At 50.1% G+C, this 15301-nt stretch overlaps 1 protein-coding gene across 1 annotated transcript; it reads right to left on the bottom strand.

Annotated features, from left to right (window-relative positions):
* Positions 1 to 14144: 14144 nt before the first annotated feature.
* Positions 14145 to 15089, bottom strand: LOC136610323 (olfactory receptor 6Q1-like). Its single transcript, XM_066589553.1, has one exon. It carries the CDS (start codon positions 15087 to 15089, stop codon positions 14145 to 14147), a length of 945 nt encoding a protein of 314 aa, XP_066445650.1.
* Positions 15090 to 15301: the final 212 nt, after the last annotated feature.

The raw sequence follows: 15301 nt of genomic DNA, 5'->3' as shown, positions 1-15301 counted from the left end.
AAAGAGTTTGTATGGAGAGCTCCTCGGCCGCTCCTCCTTTCTCTCCTGCAGCTCTTTTGCAGGCTGCAGACTGGCCCTAAACTTCTTGGTGTAGGACCTGTGCACTCCTGGTCACATGTTTATGATATCATCACAGGTCCATCACCCCTTCTAGCCTCAGAAACTGCACTCATAAAGCAGGGAACAATGCAGGTCGGAGATTATATGCATTTTTTGCTTTGGAATAGCAGTCCATTGACTGACTGACCGGCTCACCGAGAATCTACAGATTACCCGTCAGGGTCTCGCTGCAGCTTGCTGCACTCTGTCTTCTAAACGTGCCTGTTATATTGGTAAAATATTTGAGTTTCAGGCACCTTTTTTAATTTTGTGCAGGGCCACAAAGTATTTAAGACCATTAATATCTGTGCTGGCGGGAACAGGAGAAGGGGGCTTGTTTTTTATAGAATGAGTTAGTTTTTTTGTTTTTTTATTATAAACCCGTCAGAGTGATTTGTTTCTTACTTCTATAAATACTTGTATTCTGTAACTGTATGTCATTCTAATCAATAATGTATTCTTCAACATATTGTGCAGTTTTTATGACTACAGGTGTAGAATTGTTATGAGTGACCCCGGGGAGCTCCGACTCGTGAGCACCTGCCTGAATGTTTCTCTCTCAGCCAATTAGCTGACTAACATGTTCTTTATTTTTTGTTTATTAAATGAAAGGGTACTTACACTTTTTTATATTCCGAATAGGTGATTCTAAGCAATATCTGTTATCAGCTTATTCTGTAAATTTTTTTAGGACCGCTGTAGACAAAAGTGTTCTGTTCCCCTATTACATTTTATTACCGTATATACTGGCGTATAAGACGACTTTTGAACCCCGAAAAATCTGCTCTGCAGTCGGGGGTCGTCTTATACGCCGGTAATTCAAAAAAAAAAAAAAGTGTAAAAAAAAAAAATTCATTACTCACCTGCCCCGGCGTTCTGTCGCGCTCCGGCAGGATGTCGCTCGCTCCGGCAGGCTGTCGCTCGCTCCTCGTCCCTGGCGCAGCATAGCTTTCTGAATGCGGGGCTTGAAATCCCCGCTTCCAGAAAGCTAATACACACGCCGGCAGCCATGACATCATTGAATGGCTGTGATTGGCTAAAGCGCACGTGGCTTCAGCCAATCACACTATTCAATGACATCATTGAATAGTGTGATTGCTAACACGTGCGCCTTCAGCCAATCACAGCCATTCAATGCTGTCATGGCTGCCGGCGTGTGTATTAGCTTTCTGGAAGCGGGGATTTCAAGCCCCGCATTCAGAAAGCTATGCTGCGCCAGGGACGAGGAGCGAGCGACAGCCTGCCGGAGCGAGCGACATCCTGCCGGAGCGCGACAGAACACCGGGGCAGGTGAGTAATGAATTTTTTTTTTTTTCTCCACTGAATACCGGCGTATAAGGTGACAGTTGGGGGGTCGTCTTATACGCCCCGTCGCCTTATACGCCGGTATATACGGTAAGAAGTGTCTCTATGATATATAATTTATATATATAAATGTCTCATTACCCCGTGTGCTTTAGTGCCCTCTCGTCCCACTCATATGCTGCCGTCTCTGGGATCTGAGGAGAAGCTGTTCTATTCTACAGATGGCTTCTCCCCTCATGGCGCTCACTCCCCATCAGGCCCATGAATGGAGCTGTGGCCTTGTATGCGTCCTGCCTCTCTATTCATTTCAATGGGCCAATAGAGATAACTGAGCACAGTGTTTGGCTATTTCTGTCAGTCCCAATTAAATGAATAGAGGGGGGCTGCTCCATTTATTTCAATGGGTCTGACAGAAATAGCCGAGCATAGCACCATTGATATGAATAGAGTCGCTGCCGCAAATGTGCGACCAGTGACTCCACTCCATACTACAGAAATTGGAGAAGGGATCATGGACTGTGAAATAGGGGGGACACGGGTCCCAAATTCTCAGGACTGGTGGGAATCCCAGCGGTCTGATCACCAGTGATCTATTAGTTTTCACCCATCCAGCGTATGAATGGAAAATGTAATTTCAGCCACTGATGGGAATAATCCTTTAACATTCTTTATTAGGTAAAATTAGTTAAAACCATAACTTGCCTGCAACTTCTACCAGAATCCTCAAAATCTAAGCTGTGACAGCTTATAAAACATGCCATTACACTTTCTTAGATAAATTTGACTTCCTTTTCTTGTACACTTATTTCAGTGCCAAGAACTGACAACAAGCTGTTCAGGCAAAATCGATGAAAAATGGACTAAAGACAGCAAACCCCGACTCCCAAAGTGTCATCCTACAGCACTCAGGAGGGGAAGAAACCCTTGTGGAGGAAACCTGTAGGGAACCTCAGCTGATAACGTCTACATGTAACTCATCATAGTCGTAATAGGATTGTTCATAGTACCTGATATACAATGGCAACATCAAATAATGCATACCTCACTCCATAGGTAATAGTCATATAAACAGTTGGAGTGGAGGGATTAAAACAAAGTGAGTGGCTGCCCCTTGATTCCCATAGCCCTACGTCGACAGGGTCATGTTGCCCAGTTTTAGTGAGAGAAAGTGGGAACGCTGCCATGAAGAGTGTACTTGGCCTGTACAATGTTAGGTATATGGCACGTGTCTAATCCGCATGAATGACAGGATACAAGTACCCAGTAGAACATTGCCAATCAAACTGCCCCTCCCGCTTGTCTTGTTCTTATAGTGCATCCTGGTGTCATCTCTTCCCTAGGTGACGCACCCGGCCAATCACATGATGTAAAACATGATTTATCAGATCCTGCTGATTTCTACTATTGCTCCATGGTCCAGTTTTCATGCTCACATGCCTGTTGTAAGCACTTTCAGCAGCGGTCAAGGTCAGCATGGTCAATTCTGATTGGTTTGGGACTACACAGCCGCATAAGGTGAAGAGGCCACTTGGGCAGAGGAAATCTTAACAGGTATAGCTTAATCGTGGGAGAGGCCACAGGGCTTGAGGGTCTCTCTACCCTGATCTGGACAGTCACTGGAAAGCGACTTGCAAACACCCAGTCACATGACTTACCGGGAATCTTGCAGCATGCAGTGTGTTGGTACTGTTCCCAAGATGGACCTCGTAGCACGGTAATGCCCACAGAACTCTTTGTTTCAGAACCTGACACAGAAACTTTCCGGAATAAATGGCATGAGGTAAAGAGAGCGGAGAACGCAGCGGTTGACACTTTCTGTTCAAAGGGCCTCTTTGGACATCCTTGACCAGTTGTATATACAGTACGCAGAGTAGGAGGCTGTGGTTCAGTTTTCAAAGTCTGAATCACGGTCCACCCATGACCTTGCCCACAGTTATTCCACCATGTCCACCGGTTGTTATTCCTTGGACCAGGCCTGTGAGCCTGACTACTATATTGGGAAAGATCCTTGAACAAGTTATTAAACAGCATGTATGCAAGTACTTGGATGATAATGGAATAATTAACCAGAGCCAGCATGGGTTTATAACAAACAAGTCATGCCAGACGAATCTAATTTCCTTCTATGACAGAATCACTGAGTGGGTTGATCAGGGAAATGCGATATAGTATATCTTGACTTTAGTTAAGCATTTGACAAAGTATCTGATACCATACTTATTGACCAAATCTGGGATTGACAAGGCAACTGTTGGGTGGATTCACAACTGTTTGAGTGATCGTACTCTAAGAGTGGTCATAAATGGCTGCACATCCAAGTGGAAGAATGTATCAAGTGGGGTACCACAAGGCTCTATCCTAGGCCCTGTGGTGTTCAACATTTTTATAATGAAATGGAGGTGGGAATTGATGGGGAACTGATCAAATTTTCTGACAACACAAAGCTTGGAGGAATAGCTATCACTAGGGAAGGGAGAGAGAGAGAGAGAGAGAGAGAGTATTCAAAAAGATCTAGAAAAGCTTGAACAGAATGGTATTTAACAAGGAGAAATGCAAAGTCCTACATCTGGGCAAGAAGAAAGCACATAAAGAACGGGAGGAATTGAGCTAAGCAGCAGCACATGTGAAAAAGACTTGGGTATACTAATAGATCCCAGACTGAACATGAGTCAACAGTGTTATGCAGCAGCCAAAAAGGCAAACACAATTCTGGGATGTATTAAGAGAAGCATAGAGTCTAGATCACGTGAGGTCATTATCCCCCTCTACTCTTCCTTAGTCAGACCTCATCTGGAATACTGTGTCCAGTTCTGGGCACCGCACTTTAAAAAAGACATAGACAAACTGGAGCGAGTTCAGAGAAGAGTTACCAAGATGGTGAGCGGTCTGCAAATCATGTCCTATGAGGAATGGTTAAAGGATCTGGAATGCTTAGCTTGCGAAAAAGAAGGCTGAGAGGAGACTTAATAGCTGTCTACAAATACCTGAAGGGTTGTCACAGTGCAGATTAGAGATGAGCGAGTACCAAAATGTTCGGTGCTTGCTACTCGAGTTGAACTTTTCGTAATGGTTGAGAGCTCGTTTCGAGTAACGAACCCCATTGAAGTCAATGGGAGACTTGAGCATTTTTCAAGCTGACCGATGCTCCGCATAGGAGAGGTTGTGTGAAACACCTGAAAACATCAGAAAGACATGGAAACACCACTGAAACGGATAGGGAACAGCAGGGGCAGCATGCATGGGTGCATCTGAGGCTACTATGTCCCATTATTAAGCTAAATTGGGGGCAAGAGCCTGGTGGCCACCCCCCTAACAATTTACTTGGGACAGACCATAAGCAGCAAGGCAGATGCGCTGGCACATCCTAGCTAAGTACCACACTAGCTGAACCAAGCCAATCAACGCCTGTGGGTGACACCACTACCTCTTCTCCTGGGTTACATGCTGGCATTACTGTCCAACCCCCCCGCACGAGCCTGCCTCCACAGCGCACACAAAATTTTCGCTGCGCGGCGTTCAGCTGCCCTCATGCCACACGCTCGCTTGATAGCCACACCACCTTCATGTCTATTTATAATTGCGTATTGGATGAGGAGGAAACGGAGACACACACTGCAGAGGGTTAACAGGGCCTGGCAGCGACCCTCTTTGAAAGTGTGGGCAATAGCCCACAATGCTGATGAGAATTGATGATTAATTGACGTACGATCATAACTCCAATCCCGTGGCACCTCCGTCACAAAATTGTCAGGAGCCGCAAATGTGGGCATAAAGGGGACTCAAGTGTCAGTACTTCTACACATCTTCACAATGTAGCAGCGCATACTTAGGCCTCCTTCCCACGAACGGATTTCCGCCGCGTAATTCGCGGCGAAAATCCGCTGCGCTGCCCGCAGCTATTAGGTTCTATTGAACCTAATAGCACAATGCTCACGATGCGTAATTCCACCGCGGAATTACGCACCGCGATTTCTCCCGTCCTCACCCGCAGCATGCTCTATTTTCTGCGGGTGAGGACGGGCTGTACGCACTGACGGCTTCCATTGCAGTCAATGGAAGCCGTCCGTTCACGCTATCTCCCGCTGTAACCAGCGGGAGATAGCGTGAAAAAACGCTTTCCCGCCCACCGCCGCGCGTCATATGACGCCATATGACGCGGCCGGCCGCGTCACGTGACACGGCCGGCCGTGCACGTGACATGGCCGGTGACGCGGCGGCGGTGGGCGGTGACGGCCGGTGATGCGGCGGCGGTGGGCGGGGAAGCGATTTCACGCTATCTCCCGCAGGTAAGTATAGGGGCTCTGGGGGGCGCCGTGACGGGCTTCGCAGCGGAATATTACGCGGCGGAGCCCGTCACGCTCGTGGGAAGGAGGCCTAACTCCAAAGATTGGTTTGAAGCCGGAGGTGTCGCAAAAGCAGATACCACAGGTATACAGTGAGTGACCCTGTAAAAGTCTCTAACTCAGTTACGCTTCCTGGGAACGCTCCAATCTAGTATCTCGTATAACTGTGGTAATTTGTAACATGAGAGATATTACATGCCAACCAGCGCTGATCCCCAGACCCCAAGGAGGAGGTTGCATAATAAGCCAGAGAAACCGTGACTGAGGTAGGACCCGCAATACTGGGAAGCACGTGAGCGGGCCCAGGGTCAGGCTCGGTCGCAGCCTCCACCTGGTTGACCCAATGTGCCGTCAGTTACGGTTCCTTTCATCGCTCCATAGACTGGATGAACCACAAAGAAGTTCCACAAGCCAAACCTGGCGCAGTTGCTTTCCCCACCAGGACCTCGGCCTCTGCCCACACCCTCAGCAATCGTGGGCATAAAATAGACTCGGATGCTAGTACTGCTGTGAGCGTCTCATTAATTCAGTTACGCTTCTTTTGATTGGTCCAAACCAGTGTCTCAGATAACTGTGGTAACAAGAGAGCAAATACATGTCGACCAGCGCTGATCCCCAGACCCCAAGCAGGAGGGAGAGGTGGCATAATAAGCACGAGAAACCATGACCGAGGTAGGACCCGCAATCCTCTATGTGGGAAGCACGTGAGAAAAGCCCAGGGTCAGGTTCGGTCCCAGCTTCCATCTGGTTGACTGTAAGTAACATATCTATGGGAAACGCATGTGTCCCCACACAATTCATTCTGTGTATATGTCAGATAGTTGATAAATGCAATGGGAAAGCCTTCTGTGCCCTATCCAAGTCATACAGTGTATTTGTGCCAGACAGCTGGACACTGCGCTGGGAAACCTTTGGGCACCCACAGCATAGGCGAGCCCATGAAACCCAAGGACAGTATTAAACATGAAGAAAAGAGAGTGCCCAAACATGGCAGAGTTTCACCCCGCCTAGGACCTCGGCCTCTGCCCACACTTCTGCCCAATTCATGCTGTGTAAGTGTCAAATAGCTGAACAACGCAATGGGAATGCCATTTGCACCCTATCCAAGTCATTCAGTGTATTTGTGCCTGACAGCTGGACACCGCGCTGGGAAACCTTTGTTCACCCACAGCATAGGCGAGCCTATGAAACCCAAGGACAGTATTAAACATGAAGAAATTACAGTGCCCAAACATGGCAGAGTTGCACCCCGCCCAGGACCCGGGCCTCTGCCAACACATCTGTCCAATTCATTCTGTGTATGTATCAGATAGCTGAACACCACAATGGGAAAGCCTTTGTGCACCCACAGTATAGGCGAACCCCTGAAACATTTCTGTAGCACGAATATAGGCGGACACCTGAAACATTTCTGTAGCAAGAGCATAGGTCAACCACCCAAACCTTTCTGTAGCAATAGTATAGGCAAACCCCTGACACATTTCTGTAGCAAGAGTATAGGCCAGTGGTGGCGAACCTATGGCACGCGTGCCAGAGGCGGCACGCAGAGCCCTCCCTGCTGGCATGCAGAGCCATCGGCCGCTCACCACTAGTGAGTACCTGGAGGGGCCGCGGCTCCCCTGCAGCAGGAGACAGAGAGCCGGCAGCGGCAGCAGGAGACGGAGCGCCGGCGGCGGCAGCAGGGGACGGAGCGCTGGTGGCCGTAGCAGCAGACTGAGCGCCGGCGGCCGCAGCAGCAGCCGCTGGTAGCAGGAGACGGAGCGCCGGAGGCATGAGCACAGCCACTACCAGCAGAGGCTGGAGAGAGCGGCGGTAGCAGCAGCTGGAGAGCAGGACACAGAGCGACTTCAGCACAGACTGTGGGGCCGCTGAGGGGTGTGTCACTGGTACGCGGGGGGCCGCTGGGGGGGTGTCACTGGTACGCGGGGGGCCGCTGGGGGGGGGGGCGCTGGTACGCGGGGGCCGCTGGGGGGGGTGTCGCTGCTACGCGGGGGTGCTGGGGGGTGTCATTTGTACACGGGGAGCCACTGGGGAGTGTCGCTGGTACGCGGGGGGGCGTCGCTGTACGCGGGAAGCCGCTGGGGGGTGTTGCTGGTACGTGGGGGGACGTTGGGGGGTGTCGCTGGTACGCGGGGGGTCGCTGGGGGGTGTTGCTGGTACGCGGGGGGCCACTGGGGGGGTGTCGCTGCTACGCGGGGGCGCTGGGGGGGTGTTGCTGCTAGGCGGGGGCGCTGGGGGGTGTCACTAGTACACAGGTAGCCGCTGAGGAGTGTCGCTGGTACGAGGGGGGCCGCTGGGGGGTGTCGCTGGTATGAGGGTGGCCGCTGGGGGGTGTCGCTGGTACGCTGGAAGCCGCTGGGGGGTGTTGCTGGTACGCGGGGGGCCGTTGGGGGTGTCGCTGGTACGCGGGGGGCCGCTGGGGGGGGTGTCACTGGTACGTGCAGGGCCGTCACTAGTATGCGGGGGCGCTGGGGGGGGTGTCACTAGTACGCGGGGGCCACTGTGGGGTGTCACTAGTACGCGGGGGGCCACTGTGGGGTGTCGCTAGTACGCAGGGGGGCGCTGTGCGGTGTCACTAGTACGCGGGGGGGGGCGCTGTGGGGTGCCACTATTACCACTGGGGTATGTTTACAGGTGGCGGAAATGGGCAGGGCTGTTTCAAAATAGACAGCGTTCAGATTTTAACTGCTTTTTGGATGCAGAAATGCTGCAGAATTTTTCACATAAATTTCCGCTGAGGACATTATGCAGCATTTCTGCATCCAAAAAGCAGTTAAAATCTGAACGCTGTCTATTTTGAAACAGCCCTGTGCATTTTTAGAAAGACGGAGGTAAAATCATACGTCGTGATAAGCTCCGCCCCCTGACGTGTTGGCACTTTGCAATAAATAAGTGGGTTTTGGGTTGCAGTTTGGGCACTGGGGCTCTAAAAGGTTCGCCATCACTGGTATAGGTGGACCCCTGAAACATTGGTGTACCTAGAGTATAGGCGGACCCCTGAAACATTGGTTTACCAAGAGTATGGGCGGACCCCTCAAACATTGGTGTACCAAGAGTATAGGTGAACACTTGAAAAGATTTGTTTACCAAGAGTATTGGCAAAGGCCGAAAAAATTAGTTTGCTCTGAGTATAGGCGAAGGCCTGACAAATTGGTGTACCAAGAGTACAAGTGTACCCCTAAAAAATAGGTTTAGCCGAGGACAGGTGAAACCCATAAACATTTTTTAAAGATAGAGTTTGTTGTTGCTTAAATTGTAACAGAGCCTGGAGGCAGCCCTCCGAAAAAATTGGTTTTAACAGAGCCTTTTGGCCCGCAGAAAAGTTGGCAGTTCAGCGTAATGATGTGCTGTTTTTGGAGGAGGAGGAGTACTTTTTTGGGGTTAGAGAGAGGATGCATATTTCTCCTGTGGCAGATAAAAGAATCTTTATGATCCACTGCTTTCTGACGGAGGAGAAGAGAAGTCTGGGGAAATCCAGCATTTGTTCATCTTAATGAGTGTAAGCATGTCGGCGCTGTCAGTTGATAGGCGGGTATGCTTATCCGTGATGATCCCCCCATCAGCACTAAACACATTCTCTGATAAGATGCTAGCGACAGGGCAGGCCAGCACCTCTAGGGCATACAGCGCAAGTTCGTGCCACGTGTCCAGCATTGACACCCAATAGTTGTATGGAGCAGAGGGATCACGAAGGATGGTGGTACGATTGGCTATGTACTCCATCATCTTTTTACAAGGCTCCCTCCGACTCAGCCTTGACTGGGGAGTGGTGACACAGTCAGGCTGGGGAGCCATAAAGCTGGCAAAGGCCTTGAAGAGTGTTCCCCTCCTGCGCTGGACATGCTGCCTCTCCCCGTGTCTCCCCTGCTAGTTGGCCCTCTGAACTACGTCTTCTACCGCTAGCACTGTCAGATGGGAACTTTTGCATCAGTTTTTCCACCAGGGCCTTGTGGTATTGCATCACTCTCATACCCCTTTCCTCTTCAGGAATGAGAGTGGAAAGGTTCTCCTTATACCGTGGGTCGAGAAGGGTAAATACTCAGTAATCCATGTTGGCCAGAATGCATCTAACGCGAGGGTCACGGGAAAGGTAGCCTTACATGAAGTCAGCCATGTGTGTCAGAGTCCCAGTATGCAACACATCACTGTCCTCACTAGGAGGATGACTTTTATGATCCTCCTCCTCTTCAGCCCATACACGCTGAACAGATGAGAGGGAAGCAGTATGGGTACCCTCTGCAGTGTGGGCAGCAGTCTCTTCCCCCTCCTCCTCCTCCTCTTCCTCCAAAACACACTAAGATACAGACATGAGGGTGGTCTGGCTATCAAGGGACATACTGTCATCCCCCATCTCCTGTTCTAACCGCAAAGCTTCGGCCTTTATGCTTAACAGCGAGCTTCTCAGCAGGCAAAGCAGCAAGATGGTAACTCTAATAATGGCTGCATCGCCACGCACCATTTGTGTAGACTCCTCAAAGTTTCCGAGGACCTGACACATATCTGCCTTCCATCCCCATTCCTCTGTGAAGAACTGCGGAGGCTGACTACCACTCCACCGGCCATGTTACAGCTGGTATTCTACAATTGCTCTACACTGCTCGTAAAGCCTGGCCAACATGTGCAGCGTAGAATTCCACCGTGTGGGCACGTCGCACAGCAGTCGGTGCTCTGGCAGCTGGAACCGATGTTGCAGTGTTCTGAGGGTGGCAGCATCCGTGGTGGACTTGCGGAAATGTGTGCACACGCGGCACACCTTGCCGAGCAGGTCAGACAAGTGGGGGTAGTTTTTCAGAAACCGCTGAACCACCAGATTGAACACGTGGGCCAGGTTACGGCCGTTGTCACACACGACCATGGCGGGTTGGAGGCTCAGCGGCGAAAGCCAGAGGTTGGTCTGCTCGGTCAAACCCTGTAACATCTATGGGGCAGTTTGCCTTTTCTCCACCGCTTCCCCACCGCTGTGCAGCCGAGCCGCGCGCTCCAGACTGCTGGAGACGTGCTCACACTTCTTAATTGAGAGGTGGAGGTGGCGGAGGAGGAGGGGGGTTTGAAGGAGGTGGCATAATACGACGAGAAACCTTCACCAAGGTAGGACCCGCTATCCTCGGTGTGGGTAGCACATGAGCGGTCCCAGGCTCTGACTCAGTCCCAGCCTCCACCAAGTTCACCCAATGTGCCGTCAGGGAGATATAGTATCCCTGCCCGCCAGTACTTGTCCACGTGTCCGTCGTTAAGTGGACCTTCCTAGTAACCGCGTTGGTGAGGGCACAGTTTATGTTTTCCGGGAGACGTGCTGGTGTAGGGCGGGTACGGCGCACCAGGAAAAAAAGTGGCGACTGGGGACCGAGTACCAAGGGACCACTGCCGCCATCATGTTTTTTAAAGCCTCCGTTTCAACTAGCTTGTATGGCAGCCTCTCCAGGAGTAATTTGGCAATATGCACGTTTAAAGATTGTGCATGTGGGTGGTGGCGTATTTCCTCTCTCACTCCAACAATTGTGTTAGCGACAGCTGAATGCTGCGCTGGGAGACATTGCTGGAGGCAATGGAGGACCGCAGAGGTGGGGGTGTGGGTGCAGGCTGGGAGGCACGCGTGCCTGCGTCCTGGGAGGGGGATTGGATCTGTGTGGCATGTTGTGGCACAGGGGAAGAGGCAGTGGTGTGACACGGAGCAGTGAATAGCCTTCGTTCCACATCGTGGGGTGCTTGGCCATCATATGCCTGCGCATACTGGTGAAGCTGGTAGAGGTGGCTCCCCAGCTGTTCTTAGTGCGGCATAGGTTGCACAGCACTGTTCGTCGGTCGTCCGCGCTCTCACTAAAAAACATCCACACCTTTGAACACCTAGCCCTCTGCATGGAGGCTTACCGTGAGGGGGTGCTCTGGGAAACAGTTGGGGGATTATTGCCTCTGGCCTTGCCTCTCCCCCTGGCCACCTCACTGCCTCTTCCAACCTGTCCTGCTCCTCCACTTGCCTCCCCCTCTGAAGCCCTGTCTTCAGTAGGCTTAGCAAGCCAGGTGGGGTCAGTCACCTAATCGTCCAGCTGCTCTTCCTCTGAATCCTCTGTCCGCTCCTCCCTCAGACTTCCTGCCCTTACAACAACCTCACTGACAGACAACTGTGTCTCATCATCATCCTCCTCCTCATCCACCAAAAGCTCTTGAGACAGTTGCCGGAAGTCCCCAGCCTCATCACCCGGACTCTGGGAAATTTCCAAATGTTGGGCATCAGTCACGACAAACTCCTCAGGTGGGTGAGGAACCATTATTTCCCACTCAGGGTAGGGATCCGAGAACATTTCCTAGGAGTCTGCCTGCTCAGAATCTGTCATTTTTCTGGTGTGACAAGGCTTGGAGAAAGGAGGAGCAGCCAGAGAATTCAGAAGTGCAGTCCCTAGCCCAGTAGGAGTGGACTGCGTAGAAGACTGGGGATTTGATACATTCCTGGACGCGTTATCCGCGATCCACGACAGGACCTGCACGCACTGCTGTGCTTGTAATAAAGGTCTACCATGCGGACCCACAAAATGTGGGATGAAGCTGGGGAGCGGAGAGACGTGGTGCTCTCCTAATCCTTCAGCAGCCGGCTCTGATTCACCCCGCCCATGACCTCGGCCTCTGCCCACACCCTCACTTGAATGCCCTCATTCGTGTCTACGTCCACATCCTCAACCCTTGCCCCTACTCTTTATCATGTCGAATAAAGGATAGAGCAGGGGCCAAATAAATTAACCCACTATATAGCGCTGAGAACTGGGGCTAATTCACCACACACAGAGACTTGTAGATTCCAGAGGCTCTATGCTGTGACAGAAAAAATCAAACCGCTGTCTTGTGCGTATACCTAGGGCTAATTTACCGCTCACAGAGACTTGTAGATAAGAGAGACTGTATGGAGTGGCAGAAAAAAGTAACCCAGTGGATAGTGCTGATAACTGCGGCTACTTCACCGCACACAGACAATGCTAAATGTGAGATGCTGTGCACAGGGCAGAAGAAATTAACCGACTGTTTAGCGGGGAGAATTTAGTCTTGTTCACCACGCACAGCCATTGGCAGATGTAAGAAACTCTGCAGAGCCCTAGGAAAAATTAACTCACTGTTAAGTGTGGAGAATTTAGGCTAGTTCACCACACACAGCGATTAGGGGATGTGAGATACTCTGCAGAGCCCCAGGAAAAATTAACCCACTGTTTAGCATGGAGAATTAAGGCTAGTTCCCCACACACAGCGATTGGTGGATGTGATATACTCTGCACAGGCCTTGATGCTTGAAGAAATTGGTGCACTACTGCTCCCAGCCAGCCAAAAACGTAATGCACACAATGAGTAGTAGCCCTAAGAAGGACTGTTGGGTTCTTGAAGTCAAGATCCCTGCTTAACCGCACCCTACACTAACACTTTCCCTATCTCAGCAGAAACTCTTTCCCTAACCTCTCCCACCATGCATCTGAGGCGAGCCGCGGGGGCGGGACCAGTTTAAGTACTCGGCGGTCACCTAATCGGCCCAGCCACTCACTACTGTGGGTTGGGATAGGGCTGGCATGTCACAGCAGGAAGTGGTAATGCCTTCCCTTCATGTTTAGTGGCTAAAAAATGGCGCTAAACATGCGAGGAGGGGAAATGAAATTGACTCGAGTACCTCATGGTGCTCGACTCCAGTAGCGAGCATCTCGAGTAGCCAAATACTTAAACGAGCACCAACCTCGGACGAGTGTGCTTGCTCATCTCTAGTGCAAATGGATCAGCCCTATTCTCATCTGCATAAGAAAAGACTAGAAGCAATGGGATGAAACTGAAAGGAAGGAAACACAGATTAGATATTAGACAGTGAGGGTGATCAATGAGTGGAACAGGTTGCCACGGGAGGTGGTAAGTTATCCTTCAATGGAAGTGTTCAAACAAAGGCTGGACAAATATCTTTCTGGGATGATTTAGTGATCCTGCACTGAGCAGAGGGTTGGACCAGATGACTCTGGAGGTCACTTTCAACTCTACCATTCTAGGAGTCTATAACCACTGTGAGAAGGTAGTCACTATTACATATCGGAAACACCCCACAAGTCCGACAATTTTGGAGATGCTCTGACCTAGTCATCAATTTGGCTCTTGTCAGTCACTCACATCCTCATGCTTGCCCAATTTTTTCCTCTTCCAAAACATCAAGAACCAACTGATCACTTGTTGCATATTATATCCTACCCATTGACCAGCACCATTGCCACCAGTTAATCAATATTAAGCACTTTAGCTGTTAGCGTCTTTAATATTATGGATAATTGGTATCAAAGCACGCAATGATGAGGTGAGGAAAGCTTTTATCGGAAGGAGTTTTGTGGATGGTCAAGATGGTTTGAAGAATGGAAGCCTTTTTTTAGGTCTAGGAGGTCTTCTCTATTATGGCTTTTCCCACAGCTTCAATGTTTTAAAGTATTTCCAAATGGCACATTTGATGTCCTGATTTCTTAAGCTATAGATTAAAGGGTTAAACAAGGGAGTCACCAGTGTGTACAGTACAGACATGCCTTTGTTCAGATTTATGGAGTTATCTCTTGGTGGGAAGATATAAATGGATGACAACGTCCCGTAGTAGACGCACACAACGATCAGGTGGGAGCTGCAGGTGGAGAAGGCTTTATGTCGTCCAGTGCTGGAGGAAATCTTGAGGATGGTCCGGATGATTGAAATGTAGGTGACTATTATAATTATGAACGGAATCAAGAGGACTGGGAAGGAGACCACTGCAGTAACCAGTTGTACAGATGATGTACTGGAGCAGGACAATCGTAGAAGAGGCGCAATATCACAGAAGAAATGGTTGATGACATTAAGGCAGCAGAATTCTAATTTGCTTAAGAAAACGTAAACCGAAAGAGGAAAGGTGAACCCTAACAGCCAGCAGGAGGTGACCATCCAAAGCTGATGGGTGAAAGTCATAATGGAGACGTAGTGTAATGGTCTGCAGATGGCCACATTTCGATCAAAGGACATGGCAGCCAACACAAAGCACTGGGCAATGCTTGGGACACTCAATAAGTAGAACTGAGATAAACATCTGGATACCGGCAGTCGTCCTTCTCCCACCAGTATCAACCACAACATGTTGGGCACAATGTTACTGGTGAACAGGATTTCTGACAAGGACAACTGGCTGAGAAAGAAGTACATGGGGGAGTGGAGGCTCTGGGTGACCCCAACCAAAACCACCACAAAGATATTAGAAGTTAAAGCCATGATGTGGATGATCAAAAAGAAGATGAAAATAACAATTCTGAGGTTGTGTAGGTTTCCAAATCCCAAGAGGAGAAATTCTGTGACCATTGACTGATTCTTCCCATCCATTCCCTGGATAGCAGAAAACAGAACATGACTAGGCAGGAAAACCTATGGTGAGGCCACAATATTATTAGTGGTTTTCTATAGAACAACATATTCATCGAGGGCAGAATTTTAGGGAGGTTGTAACTGGCACTTATCTTCACCAACCACCTTGGGCTGAGCTACAGGTAATGCCCAGGTCACACCCACAGCTGCCAATTGGCTCCCACACACAC

This window comes from Eleutherodactylus coqui, chromosome 2 (genome assembly GCF_035609145.1).
Source record: "Eleutherodactylus coqui strain aEleCoq1 chromosome 2, aEleCoq1.hap1, whole genome shotgun sequence".
Classification (NCBI taxonomy): domain Eukaryota; kingdom Metazoa; phylum Chordata; class Amphibia; order Anura; family Eleutherodactylidae; genus Eleutherodactylus; species Eleutherodactylus coqui.
The sequence above is the reverse complement of the archived record's forward strand: the minus strand, read 5'-3'. Positions and strand labels throughout refer to the sequence as shown.